The 13,938-nt window shown below is 38.8% G+C and overlaps 1 protein-coding gene across 4 annotated transcripts in view; it reads left to right on the top strand.

The window, feature by feature from the left end:
- The window catches only part of LOC130737995 (valine--tRNA ligase, chloroplastic/mitochondrial 2), a 50,016-nt gene that overhangs the window by 15,478 nt on the left and 20,600 nt on the right, over nt 1-13,938 (top strand). For 3 of the 4 annotated variants that reach the window (XR_009019078.1, XM_057589870.1, XM_057589869.1), the window contains exons 15-17: nt 3,166-3,386; nt 7,200-7,289; nt 10,803-10,914. Coding sequence is in view for 2 of the 4 variants with exons in the window: in XM_057589870.1 (XP_057445853.1) it covers nt 3,166-3,386; nt 7,200-7,289; nt 10,803-10,914 (423 nt within the window). In the remaining 2 variants the exon portion in view is untranslated. The remainder of the gene's footprint in view (nt 1-3,165; nt 3,387-7,199; nt 7,290-10,802; nt 10,915-13,938) is intronic. The other variant, XR_009019079.1, reaches the window with a different exon arrangement.

Raw genomic sequence — 13,938 nt, 5'->3', positions numbered from 1 at the left:
TTTGGGATAAGTGGTTACTTGACAGGTATCTCGAGAACACCCCAAGCTCTTAAGTCTCGGGATATATTATAATTTTCCTGATGATTTTCCCGAGCTTTGGTACCTCAGGAACACCCCGAGCTTTAAATCTCGAGATATTTTATAACGTCTCTTGATGCCTATCCCGAGATTTGGTGGCTCGGAAACATCCCGAGGTCTAATTCCCGGAATTCTTCTGAGGGCTATGCCTCGGTAATTTATAAATGTGGAGAAAAATGTGTTCTCGAGGTTGTCAAACCTTGGAAACCATCCTGGAAGAAATTGGATCAATTCCCGAGCCTTATACCTTGGTAAGAATAACGTAAATTTTTTGAGCTTCACAAAGCTTGGAATGTTCAAAAATTGATTATGAGGTTACAAAACCTCGGGAAATTATACCTGACTCAAAATAGTATTTCCCGGGACCTAGGTCTTGGGATGTTTCCGGTGCCTATCGCTCGGTATTTTAATCTCGCCCAGACCCCCCATAACTACCATGCTAACAACCTTATAACTCCCTCATAACTACCTTAACTTCCTCATAACTTCCCAATTTAACACCCCACCAAACTCCAATCAACTCTCCCTCCTGCATTTTCCCCACTTCCATTGTTAGGGAAACCCAGAAAACTCCGAGGGCTCAGGAACAACTTGCAATTCCGAGACCTAAAGCTCGGGAACAAATTGCAATTCCGAGACCTAAAGCTCGGGAACAAGTTGCAATTCTGAGATCTAAGGCTCGGGAACAACAAGTTGCAATTCCGAGACCTAAAGCTCGGGAACAACAAGTTGCAATTCCGAGATCTAAGGCTCGGGAAATGGGGGGTGTTAAAACAGGGGGGAATTTTTGGTTTTTTAGAAAATACATGGGGTACCAATTCTAAGAGGGGGTACCAATTCCAACTCCCTTTCTGGTTTCTTCTATCTTCCATTTCCAGTACCAGTGCTATCATTAGCATCATATAGTCTCTTGCTGACAAAGAGAACTTCGCGGACTAGCTTTACATGCATATAGCTTTTGACATTAGCCCAACTATTTAAAGAGTTTAAGCTATTATGCAATGACTCATGTACTCATGATTCATTTTTATATAATTTTTACGCGTGAGCCCCTTGGGTTTGATAGAATTGGTCGATAACAGTAACTAAAAAATTAGTTGAATTTAATGGGCTTAAGTATGTTTGAGGTCTCTAAAATTGTAAGAGGAATCAATGTCTCTGAAAAAAATTTCTTTGAAATGTCTTGAACAATTTTTTTTAATAAAATTAAGGACAAAGTGTGTTTTCTGCCTATATGTCACATTTTACCCAGTCAAATGGTCCACGTGGCTTTTACATATCGTTGTCATTTTTTTAAATTCCACATCATATTAAAAACCTAAAAATAAAAAACTCAAAAATTAAAATCCAGAAATTAAATAAATCGTCGTCCTCCCAGATTCAACACTCTCCTCCTTCCTCTCTTCACCATCTTATTCCTGCAAAACCCTAGCTGCCGACCTTCATATTCCTCTTCCCCGTCAACCAGCTGCCACCTCCTATCTCTTCTTTTTTCTCCCTTGACGTAAAACCCTAGCCGCACTTGAGTGAGAAAGAGAGAGAGAGATGGTGGGGAGAGTGAGATCGAGGGAAGAAGCCGAGCTTCTTGGTGCAGCAGTGGCAGAACGGTGCAATGACGACGCTGGCTGTCGCGGAGAAGACTAGTGACGGATTTCTTGGTGCGACGATGCTGAGCTTTGGGTGATGACGGCGTGGCACGTCGCATAGAAAAGAGGAAGACGACGATTCAGTGAAAGAGATTGATGGCGAGAAAGATAGGAGAAGATTTGAGTCGAAATTAGCTTCAATTTTAGCATTAGGGTTCGATGAGTTCCTAAATTCATAAATTGGAGAGGATTTGAGGGAAATTAGATTTTGAGTTTTCAGATCTGGGGAAAGGGATATACGCTTGCATCTTCTTCTTCTTCTTCTTTGATCCTTTCTTACCTTTTCTGCATTCTTCCAACAACAATTCCACACTTGAACGGAAACTCTTAACTAGCGCCACCCACCACCGCTTTCCTTCTCCACCGTTTCCCCCCTGTATAGAAATCCAGAGATGGGTCAGAGTTTCATTCAACAATTTTTTTATTTTTTTTATTTTTTGTTTTTGCATTTTCTCATTTTTAAATTCATCAATGTAGTTGCATTATATGGCTTGGAGAAAGTAGATGCAATATATTTCTCTCTCTACTGTTACAGGAATGGACATTTCCTGATATTCCTGCAGGTCTTAAATTTCTTGAGTCAAATATTACCTCAATCAATGATGAAATCCTTTTCTTTGAAATTGTTGTGATGTGGCCTGTGAACTTGGAACACAGAGTCTTAGTTATTGTTACTGTTATCCTAATTTTGTTGCTGAAGCAGAGATTGGTTAGAGTGGTATTTTGAACTTTCTAGGAATTTTTGGGTTTTTTAGGGTTCTGAATTTCTGGGTTTAAGGTTTCGAGTTATTGAGGAAGCGGAAGAAGGTGGAAGAGGAAGATGATGAAGGTGGAAGAGCAGGGACCAAAATTGATTTAAATCAGTGTTGTTAATGGCGGAGAGCGTTGCGTAGCGGCAAGCCCAAAAAAAGCTATAGTGTGTAGCGCTATGGTCGCTACGCCGAAGAAGGAGGATTAGAAGGACGCTGGAAGGAGGAAGAAAAAGGAGGAAACACAGTGTTTCATTGAGAAGAAAAAGGAGATCGTAGAGGCTCCAGGTTTTTGTTTTTTTTGAGTAAAGGGTAGAAGCTCCAGGTTGAAGAAGGATGAAACGCAGCGTTTCACAAAGTGGTAAGAAAACCCCAAAATGCCCTTAAAAAGTTTGACCTAATGTTTAAATCTGGGGGTAAATTTTGCATTCTAATTTTCTTCGCAACAGTTTTTTCTAGATTTTAGAAGATTACTGGGCTTGTCACTCTACCCCGAACCATTTTAACTTGTTAATGGTTTAGTAAAAACACAGGTAAAAAACCTGATTATGGGTGCTTCAAGGGAGTTTCGGTTTTCAATGTGCAATTCCTGAACTCCGTTTTTCTTGTTTTTTATGATACGTTTTTGTTTTAGTTATTATGTCTAAGAGGATACCTCATCCTCACCCTTGTGTACTTTATGTTCATGGCAGATTTACAACCATTGGCTTTCCAACATTAAGGATTGGTGTATAAGCAGACAACTATGGTGGGGACACCGGATACCTGTTTGGTACATTGTCGGAAAACGTAATGAAGAAGACTATATAGTTGCTAGGAATGCTGATGAAGCACTTGAGAAAGCTCGCAAGAAATATGGAAAGGATGTAGAAATATATCAGGATCCTGATGTTCTTGACACTTGGTTTTCAAGGTACATTATTTTTTGTGTATCTTTCCATTGGAGATGCATATTTGAGCATCTTCTTTTGCAATTCAGTGTTGTTAGTTGCGGGCGGCGGCATATGGCAGAGTGTTGAAAATCTAATAAAAAACTGAATAAAAATGTTATTCATTCAAAGGTAAAGATTACAAGAGTAGGTCTCAGTATTTATAGAGTTTACAAAGTGTAAGAAGAAGCTTGTTACACAAGCTAATCGTAACAGAATAACAGATCATCTGATTCAGTTTACAACAACTAACTAACTTGCTGAAGGCAAGCTTATAACTGCTAATAGAAGCAGATGTGCTTATTCTCTAAAAGACCCCCTCAAACTCAAGGTGGTTGAGAAAGAAATTTCTCAAACACATTGAGTTTGTCACGAAGAGCTTCAAACCGTGTTGGTGAGAGAGGTTTGGTGAAGATGTCAGCTAGTTGATCAAGAGATGTAATATAACTCACAAACAGTGACTTATTGATGAATGATGACCTTCTCTCTGACAAAGAAAATATAGCTTCATGTGCTTCGTTCGAGTATAAAGAACTGGATTATGTGTTAAGGCTACTGCTCCCCTATTATCACAATAAATTTTTGGTGCTTGGAAAGGAATCTTTAGCTCTTGTAGAAGAGATTGAACCCTAAGAAGTTCTGCAGAAGTGTTGGCCAGACTTCTGTACTCTGCCTCAGTACTTGATGTGGCCACCTAAGTCTGTTTCTTAGAGCACCAGGATACTAGGTTAGGACCAGAGAACACACAAGAGCAAGATGTTGACCTTCTATCATCTTGGTCTGAACCCCAGTCAGCATCACAGAAAGCAACAAGAGGCACTGGTGAAGTCAGGGAGCAAGGCTTAATTAGCAATCCATGATGAATGGTTGCTTTGAGATACCTAAGAATCCTTTTAACCGCCTTCCAGTGTTCCTCCACTGGTTGACTAAGGAACTGGCAGACTTTGTTCACAGCAAAACTGATCTCAGGTCTGGTCAAAGTTGCATATTGCAATGCTCCCACAATAGACCTATATAATGTAGGATTGTCAAAGTAATTAGCACCATATCTAGTCAGTTTGGCTCCACCAACCATTGGTGTTGAGATTCCCTTTGCATTAGTCATATCTGCCCTTTCAAGCAGATCACCAATATACTTGGTTTAGTTAAAAAACAAGGGTCCATTCTGCAAGTGATGAACCTGGACCCCAAGAAAGTAATCAAGCTGTCCCAACAGCTTCAAAGAGAACTCAGAGTTTAGATTTTGTACAATCTGCTGAACCAGTGGTAAAGAATTCCCAGTGATGATTATATCGTCGGCATAAACCAGAACATAAATGCAGCAAGTGTTTGAGTGAAAGGTGAACAATGAAGGGTCACAACAACTAGGCTTGAACCCAAACTTCATAAGAGCTTTCCTTAACCTCTCTAACCAGGCCTTAGGGGCCTGTTTGAGACCATAGAGTGCCTTATTCAACTTGCACACTAAAGACTTGTCAGAATTTTGGAAGCCTAGAGCTCGTACCATATACACTTCTTCCTCAAGTGCTCTATTGAGAATGTGCCACTTTTTAGTAACTGCCAAAGAAAGGAGCAACCTGATAGTGATAGGCTTTAACACTGGTGAGAAAGTCTCTGAATAGTCAAAGCCTTGTACTTGATGATATCCTTTAGCAATCAGCCTAGCATTATATTTGTTAATTGAACCATCAGCGTTCTCTTTAATTCTGAACTCGAACTTGCATCCAATCGGTTGTCTATGACTAGGAAGAGGGACCAAGGTCCAGGTATTGTTTGCAAGCAAAGCATCATACTCAGCTTGCATAGAAGCATGCCATTTAGGGTCCTGTTGAGCTTGTCTAGTAGTGGTTGGTTCAGCTTGGCTGAGCAACAAGGTAGGAAACAGTCTTGGCATAACTATGCCAGACTTAGCCCTGGTCTACATGGGGTGAATGTTGCCTATTACAGCAGGAACTGGTTCAGTAGCAACTTCAGGTGGTTCAGGAGGAGGTGAAGAACTGGGCCCTGCAGAAGAGGACTCTGGAGAAACATGGGACTGCTGTGTGTTGTTGGAAGAAGAAACCTGAGGAGGTGAAACAGGATAAACAGGACAGTTGGTGGAGTTTGTGGAATAAAATATGAAATAACCTGTGCGCCTTCTTCACAAAGTGGTGTTCTACCACAAGCTGCTAAATGCTTTGTCCACTTGTAAGATTCCAATTCCTAATAAACCAAAATTTCATGTTTGTCATTCTTGTTGTGTTGCTAAGTCTCATCGTTTACCATCTTCATCTTCTACTACTAGTTATTCTACACCCTTGGAATTAATTTTTACTGATCTTTGGGGTCCTGCATCATTTGAAACCAATTTTGGTTGTCTTTATTTTTTAACTTGTGTAGATGCCTACTCTAGGTTTACTTGGATATATCCCAATAAGAAAAAGTCAGATACAAGCTCAGTTTTCCTTCAATTCCAAGCAATGACAGAGTTAAAATTTAGTACAAAACTGAAATCAGTACAAACTGATGGAGGTACAGAGTTTAAGCCTCTCATTCCTCACTTTGTAAAATTAGGTATAGATCATAGAATTACATGTCCTCACACACACCATCAAAATGGAAGTGTGGAAAGAAAACATCGCCACATAGTGGAAACTGGTTTGTCATTACTAGCTTGTGCTAACATGCCTTCCCAATATTGGGATCATGCTTTCCTTACAGCTGTTTTTCTCATCAATAGACTTCCAACACCTGTTTTGAGTAATCTCAGCCCTTATCATAAACTGTTTAAAGTTCCAGCAGATTACTCTATCTTGAGAGTGTTTGGAAGTGTATGCTATCCTCACTTGAGGCCCTATAATTCTTCCAAGTTAGAGCTCAGGTCTAGAGAGTGTGTGTTCCTCGGTTATACTTCTTCCCATCAAGGATACACATGCCTAGATAGTGATGGCAGGATTTATATTTCCAAAGATGTAAAATTCAATGAGTTCAGATTTCCTTACACTACATTGTTTCCAACTTCTGTTTCTGACTCTTTTTCTTTGGGAATTTCTTCTTGTATACCATTGGTCTCACAAAATGGTATGGAGAGTGTGTGTTCCTCGGTTATACTTCTTCCCATCAAGGATACACATGTTTACAAAATGGCGATGCTTTCGTTCTACACTCCCATTTTGATGGTGTGTATGTGGACAGGCAATGTCCTCAAAATATCGACTTAGTAACTCTTCTGAACTGCACGCTAGCAATGTGCAAAACTAACATGACAACTAGAAGTAGGATAGAGTGAAACCTAGGAATTATGGAAAAAAAAAATCTAGGAGGGAGATGCTATTGAAGGATGGTACATGCCCAAGGATATAACTGGAAGAGCGCCTCCACTAAACCTCAGTAGAGTTTGGTATGTAGTGAGGCATTTCTAACCTCTAAATGAATATATTGGAATATTTTCATGTTCTCAGATTTTTCTTTATGTGAAATGTTTTTATAAATAGTTTTTTAAATGTCTAGGGATGCATGCTTTGCTTATTGTTTTTCCTGTTTGGAGTTTCTATTTTATAACTGAATCACCATGTGTATATCAAATGTGTTGCTGCTGAAAAAATCCTTTATTTAGTTTTGAACATGATTTTTTGAGGTAATCTTAATTTTTTTTTCATGTGATTTTTCCTGTTTCCAAGCATTTACATGTATGCATGAGCCGATGCTGAAACTTGATGGCAGTATTTTCAGTTCTGATTGTTGAATTTCACCCCCCCCCTCCCCCCCCCGCCCGTCAAATGTATCAACTAACTACAGATTCTTGTATATTTTATCAGTGCCTTATGGCCTTTTAGTACACTTGGATGGCCAGATTTAAATGCAGAAGATTTTAAGAGGTTATATCCAACTACAGTGCTTGAAACTGGGTATGTGCTTATTTGTGGGCTTTCTGATCCTTGATGACTTAGCCTGTTAATATTTGAAAGATAATATACCCATGGATGTGTTGTAATCTATTTTATATGAATTTGAGGAGGTTCCATGTGAATCAGAGGGAATTGGTATTTGTACGTTCTTTTTGTTGTTATTTTCAGAACAAAAATTGCATAGGCACTTGTGTTGATTTTGGCTGATAATAGTAAGTTTTTCCATATGCAAGTATGCAACCTAGTTTAGGGGGATATTTGGGCGGTTCCCTATTCTCGTCTAGTTTATATATTTTTATTATAATTAGGCAAACACTACGTGATGCAGGAGCAAATTAATTATGAATTTATTATTTTTAAATATATTTAGGATCATTCCGAATCTATTCTGTTTTTAATTAAGTTTAGGATCAATTTGTTAGGATTTGTTATTTTTAATTACTTTCTAATTGAGTTTAGGATCTTTTAGTTAGGATTTTCATTATTTTTAGTTTCATTAGGGTTTTCCTATTTCTCTATTTAAGCACGTGTAAGGCAATAGCCTATTCAGTTTATTATTGATAATCAAATTTGAGATTTTTCTCTCTTTACTGGTGGATTCCAGAGTTATCTTTTTAGGGTTCAGTGCTTGCTAACCCTTACTTTCTGGTGGATTCCAGAAACCTTTTCTTTTAGGATTTGCGCTTGCAATCCTAGTACGACTTCCGCTGCATCAAGTGGTATCAGAGCAGGCTTTCTCCTGTCTCTTTTCTTTGCTTGATCAACCATGGAAGATCAACCAATGACCAAAGCAGACCTAAAGGATGTTACCGCGGCTCTTACCGCGGCCCTAACTGCTATTACGCAACATATGACACAACAGATGATACAACATATGGCGACGTTCACGGCGGCTTTAACGGCGCAGATCAACAATACCAACAACGGTAACCGGCGACGAGACAGGAGAGGGAAACCACATAGGTTTCCGCGCGACAACAACAACAATCGTTCCGCTATATCTTTACCTTCCCAATCTTTGCATTCACCATCCGTATCTCATCCTTATTACCAAGTTCAGTACCCAACCTCTAAAACCACCGAAACTCCACACCCCCAACCTGCTACATCCAACCTTATCAATCCTTACCCCAACATATCACCGACTGCAAATCCAATTTCCTTGCCACAACCCCTACCAAAACCTATTTCAAATTCATGTCCATCTGCAAGACCTATGTACGCAACTTCTTCGGAATCAGATTCTCAAATTTCATTTGCGCCATCCTCTATTGTTGACATGGAAGATGAGGCAAAAATGTTGGTGGATGATTTGGTACCATCTGCGCAGAAACCAAGGGAAGTAGACGTTACAAAAGATGAAAACTTTGGCCACATGAAGTCCTCAGAGTTTCTTACATTCAAATCTTCAACTCCGCTTCCTACAGGAGTACAAAGCATTATCCCCTATAATTCAAAAGCCCCCAATGTTATTTTGGAGAAACTGGAGAGGTTAGAATTGCTTAAAGATAGTGATGGTGCTCATGAGATATTTGTTGAAGGAGATGATGAAAAAATAGTTCGAAGTTGTAGTAATGGTGTTGTTCGTTTGGTTGGTTTGCATATTGAAGCCTTTTATTTAGAAGAGAACTTGTGGTCAAGTTCTTTGGAAGAAGAGGAGAATGTAAAGACATCAGAGGCACTTGGTTGTGACGCATTCATGCGGACATCAGATAGTTCTACACAAATTTGGGTATTTGACCCTGGCATTCTTAATGTCGTTCATGAGTTCCGAACAGAGGCCTCCTTTGTTTTTTTTTGTTACGTTAGAACTCGGGGTCGAGTTCTTCACAAGAAGAGGAGCCTGATGCAGGAGCAAATTAATTATGAATTTATTATTTTTAGTATTTTTAAATATATTTAGGATCATTCCGAATCTATTCTGTTTTTAATTAAGTTTAGGATCAATTTGTTAGGATTTGTTATTTTTAATTACTTTCTAATTGAGTTTAGGATCTTTTAGTTAGGATTTTCATTATTTTTAGTTTCATTAGGGTTTTCCTATTTCTCTATTTAAGCACGTGTAAGGCAATAGCCTATTCAGTTTATTATTGATAATCAAATTTGAGATTTTTCTCTCTTTACTGGTGGATTCCAGAGTTATCTTTTTAGGGTTCAGTGCTTGCTAACCCTTACTTTCTGGTGGATTCCAGAAACCTTTTCTTTTAGGATTTGCGCTTGCAATCCTAGTACGACTTCCGCTGCATCACTACGTCATGTTCTCTGTTTTTTTCCCCATAGTTATTGAAAACAAATGTTGATTTTACCATAACCTTTACAACATTTTGAAAACAAAACAATTTGACAAGTTAATGCCATTTTTGTAATTATCAACTGAAATTGAAAAACATGAAAATAATGCAAAACCCTCTAGATTATACTTTATTAGAGAGTACCAAGTAGAGACTCCAAGATGTCCTATATTGGGTAGATTAGCAAGTGTAATTCCCATATAGTGTGTGTTCTTTATTATATATACACTTGTAAACTAGCTAATCTACCCGATGTGGGACTTCTTTGAGTCCTCACTTAGTATTCTCTAATATTATTATTATTATTATCATTTTTATCTTGTTCTAAAGTTTGAATTTGGACCGAAGAAAATTAATTCCTAATTCTTAGAAATGAAACAATGGATGGACCCAGAGCTGCAGGAGATTCACTAAATTTTCGGATCCACTCAACCTTTTAGTGTCTGCAGTAAAGAAGAAAAAGTTCTCATGTTTTTTTTGAACTCAATTTGTTTTGACCCAAACTACACGTATCCAAAAGTTATTTTAGGCCCCAATTGAATTAATTTATATGTTGATAAACTGATTCGAGATATTTTGATTCAAATTTTATGATAAAAATAAATCAATATATAAATAAACTGCCTTTGCCTTGTCCTGCAAAGAATAAAACACTTAATACTTTAAATGGATGAGAAGGAAGTAGATCAACTCTCTATACAATGATGTTCCCTTGTAAAGGGTATCGAACCCTAAATAAAACTTTGATGTAGGTCATGCCTCAGTTATCAGTCTGCTTATGACGTAGAGATAGTTTGTTCCGTTGTGACTTTGATGACTAATGTGGGAGCAATTTGTTGCTAGTTTAGATGATGAGTCCATAAAGTTTGTTTTCTTTCGGTTTGATATGAACATTTAGTGATTATTAAGAATTCAGATCCGATATTTTTGTATTTAACATGGGAAATGCATTATCAAATGAGAGTCGTTAGATGTGTTAGTTATTGTTCATGCATTATGTTTAAAATAGTACTGTTCATTTATTTTTTTAGAAGGCAGCTATTCTACTATTTGTTCCGTGTGCAAAGTTTTATTGCCTATGCTTTTATTGTAGTATTGCAACCTTGTGTGAGTATTTGTTTTATTCAATTTAATTCCATATTGCAATCCATTTTCTTGTCCTTTGTGAGTTGTCTCCTTAGCAGATGTCTAAAGGGTCATCTTGCTCTTTAACTTTTGACAGGCATGACATATTGTTCTTTTGGGTGGCGAGAATGGTGATGATGGGAATCGAGTTCACAGGAACTGTTCCATTTTCTTATGTTTATTTGCATGGACTCATCAGGGATTCACAGGTAACTGACTTCACTTATTAAGTGTATTTTGGAGTTATCATGCTCTGTTTTATCGTGGTGAATCTTCTTGTTACATGACAAAATTAACGCCGCTGTATCTTTATAAGGTAAATGGATTTATCAGAACTGTGTCATGTAGCTCCAATTTAGTTATTAATATGCAACACTAGGAATAATAGAGTATACACTCTGTTAGGCAGTCAGTCTGTTATACAGTTAGTCAGTTAGGCAGTTAGGTTTCTGTTATTCAGTAAGCTATGACTTGCATGTTATAAATAGTGTAATCCCATACTGTTACAATCATCAATAACAGAATATTCAGTTTCAGATCTCAGATCTACTTTCTCTCTCCTCTCTCTCTCTCTCTCTCTCTCTCTTCTCTCTTTTCTCTCTCTTTCTGTTACGCTTCAATTCTCTTATGGTATCAGAGCTTGATTTTTTGGCGGATCCATGGCTGACACCGGAGCACCGCCATCAACTCCTCCATCATCACCGCCACGCGCACCACCACACGCGCCGCCGCACGCGCCGCCACCACCTCCAGTTCACGCGCAGCCTCTGAACATGTTCACACCAAACCAGATTATGCATTTCTCAGAGTATTTGGTTGTTCCTGTTTTCCCTTCATCAGGCCTTACAACAATCATAAAATGCATTATAGGTCCAAAGAGTGTGTATTTCTTGGCTACTCTTTATCTCATAAAGGGTATAGATGTCTCACTCCAGAAGGGAAAATGATTATTTCTAAGGATGTCTTGTTCAATGAGTTTTTTTTTCCCTATTCCAAATTGTTTGCCACCTCTTCTTTGTCCACCACCCCATCCTCTATACCAGTTCCAGCCTCTATTCCTTTGTGTTCACCCACCTTGCCCATGCATCAACAAGAGAATAATACACCATCCACTCCATCTGTTTCAGATCCTTCTTTTTCGTCACATCATTCCTCACATGTTTCTGTTTCCGCACTTTCTCTAGCAGAGTCTTCTGCCCCTGTACAGTCACATATTTCAATGCCTTCTCTTGCAGAGTCTTCTGCTCCAGTTCAGTCCCCTGTTTCTTTGTCAGAGGATTCTCCTCCTCCTGCACCTCCTCTTAACACACATAGCATGGTTACTAGATCAAAAGCTGGTATTTTTAAACCTAGACTCAATCCAACTCTTCTTCTCACACATATGGAACCCACAAGTGTAAAACAAGCCTTGGCTGAACCTCATTGGAAGCAAGCTATGCAAGAGGAATATGATGCCTTACTAAGGAGTCAGACCTGGACTCTATGTGATTTACCTTCTGGAAGGAAGTCAATAGGTTGTAAATGGGTTTTTCGGGTTAAGGAAAATCCAGATGGTTCCTTTCAAAAGTATAAGGCAAGGTTGGTGGCCAAGGGGTTCCATCAACAGCCTGGTTTTGATTATACAGAAACTTTTTCTCCAGTGATCAAACCTATTACCATTAGAATTCTGTTGACAATGGCATTGACTCAGAATTGGGTTTTAGAACAGCTTGATGTTAATAATGCCTTTCTTAATGGCTATCTAGAGGAGGAGGTCTACATGGACCAACCACCTGGTTTCAAGACTAGAGATGAGACAAAGGTTTGTAAGCTTCAAAAGGCTCTATATGGCCTCAAACAAGCTCCAAGGGCTTGGTTCACAAGGCTGCATACAGTACTTCTGCAGATGGGTTTTCAAGGCAGTAAATGTGATCCCTCTTTGTTTATCATGCACAGGCCAGATGCAGTGATCTATGCTCTCATCTATGTAGATGACATCATAATCACGGGAAGTTCTCCTTCTTTGATTACTAGCTTGATTAATCATCTAGACACTGCTTTTGCTTTGAAGAAGTTGGGTTCACTGAATTATTTTCTGGGTATTGAAGTCACAAAGACCAAAACAGGAGGGTTATTTCTTACACAGAAGAAGTATATTCGAGATTTGCTAGCTAAGGCAAAAATGGAAGGGTGCAATCCACTGCCAACTCCTATGGTCAGTACCTCAAGGTTGTCTAAAACCCAAGGTGTTCCATTTCAGGATCCTTCTTTGTATACAAGCATAGTTGGTGCCTTACAATATCTTACTATAACCAGGCCTGAACTCAGTTTCCCAGTCAATGAGGTTTGTCAATTTATGACAAACCCTCTAGACACTCATTGTGGTGCTGTCAAGAGGATTCTTAGGTATCTTCAAGGTACTCTCACCCGTGGTCTTCATATGAGGCCAGCTTTGTCTTGTCCTATGCAGCTGAGAGGCTTTACAGATGCAGATTGGGCCACAGATTCAGATGATCGAAGATCAGTTTCTGGTGCTGCACTTTATCTTGGTCCTAACCTCATTTCTTGGTGGTCCAAGAAACAATCAGTGGTAGCAAGGAGCAGTACAGAAGCAGAGTATAGGAGTTTAGCCCATCTCACTGCAGAAATTTTGTGGGTACAAAGTCTACTTTCAGAACTTAAAGTGACTTCTTCTACACCTTCCATATTCTGTGATAATCTCTCAACGGCTTTGGCACATAATCCGGTTCTTCATGCTAGAACCAAACATATTGAGCTTGATCTGTTCTTTGTCAGAGAAAAGGTGCTTCAAGTTTCACATCTTCCATCAGATCTTCAAACTGCAGATGCTATGACAAAACCTTTACCCTCAACAAGGTTTTTCGATTTAAGGAACGAGCTAACTGTCTGTGATGCTACACACCACACCCCAGTCTAGCTTGAGGGGGAAGTAATAGAGTATACACTCTGTTAGGCAGTTAGTCTGTTATACAGTTAGTCAGTTAGGCAGTTAGGTTTCTGTTATTCAGTAAGCTATGACTTGCATGTTATAAATAGTGTAATCCCATACTGTTACAATCATCAATAACAGAATATTCTGTTTCAGATCTCAGATCTACTTTCTCTCTCCTCTCTCTCTCTCTTCTCTCTCTTTCTGTTACACTTCAATTCTCTTAAGGAACTATAAGATTTCCTCAGAAATATCGACGAACTCTTACGGAGTTCAAACCAAAAAAAGAAGTATTAAAAAAAAG

Source organism: Lotus japonicus, chromosome 2 (genome assembly GCF_012489685.1).
Source record: "Lotus japonicus ecotype B-129 chromosome 2, LjGifu_v1.2".
Lineage (NCBI taxonomy): Eukaryota > Viridiplantae > Streptophyta > Magnoliopsida > Fabales > Fabaceae > Lotus > Lotus japonicus.
This window is presented reverse-complemented; position numbering and strand designations above follow the sequence as displayed.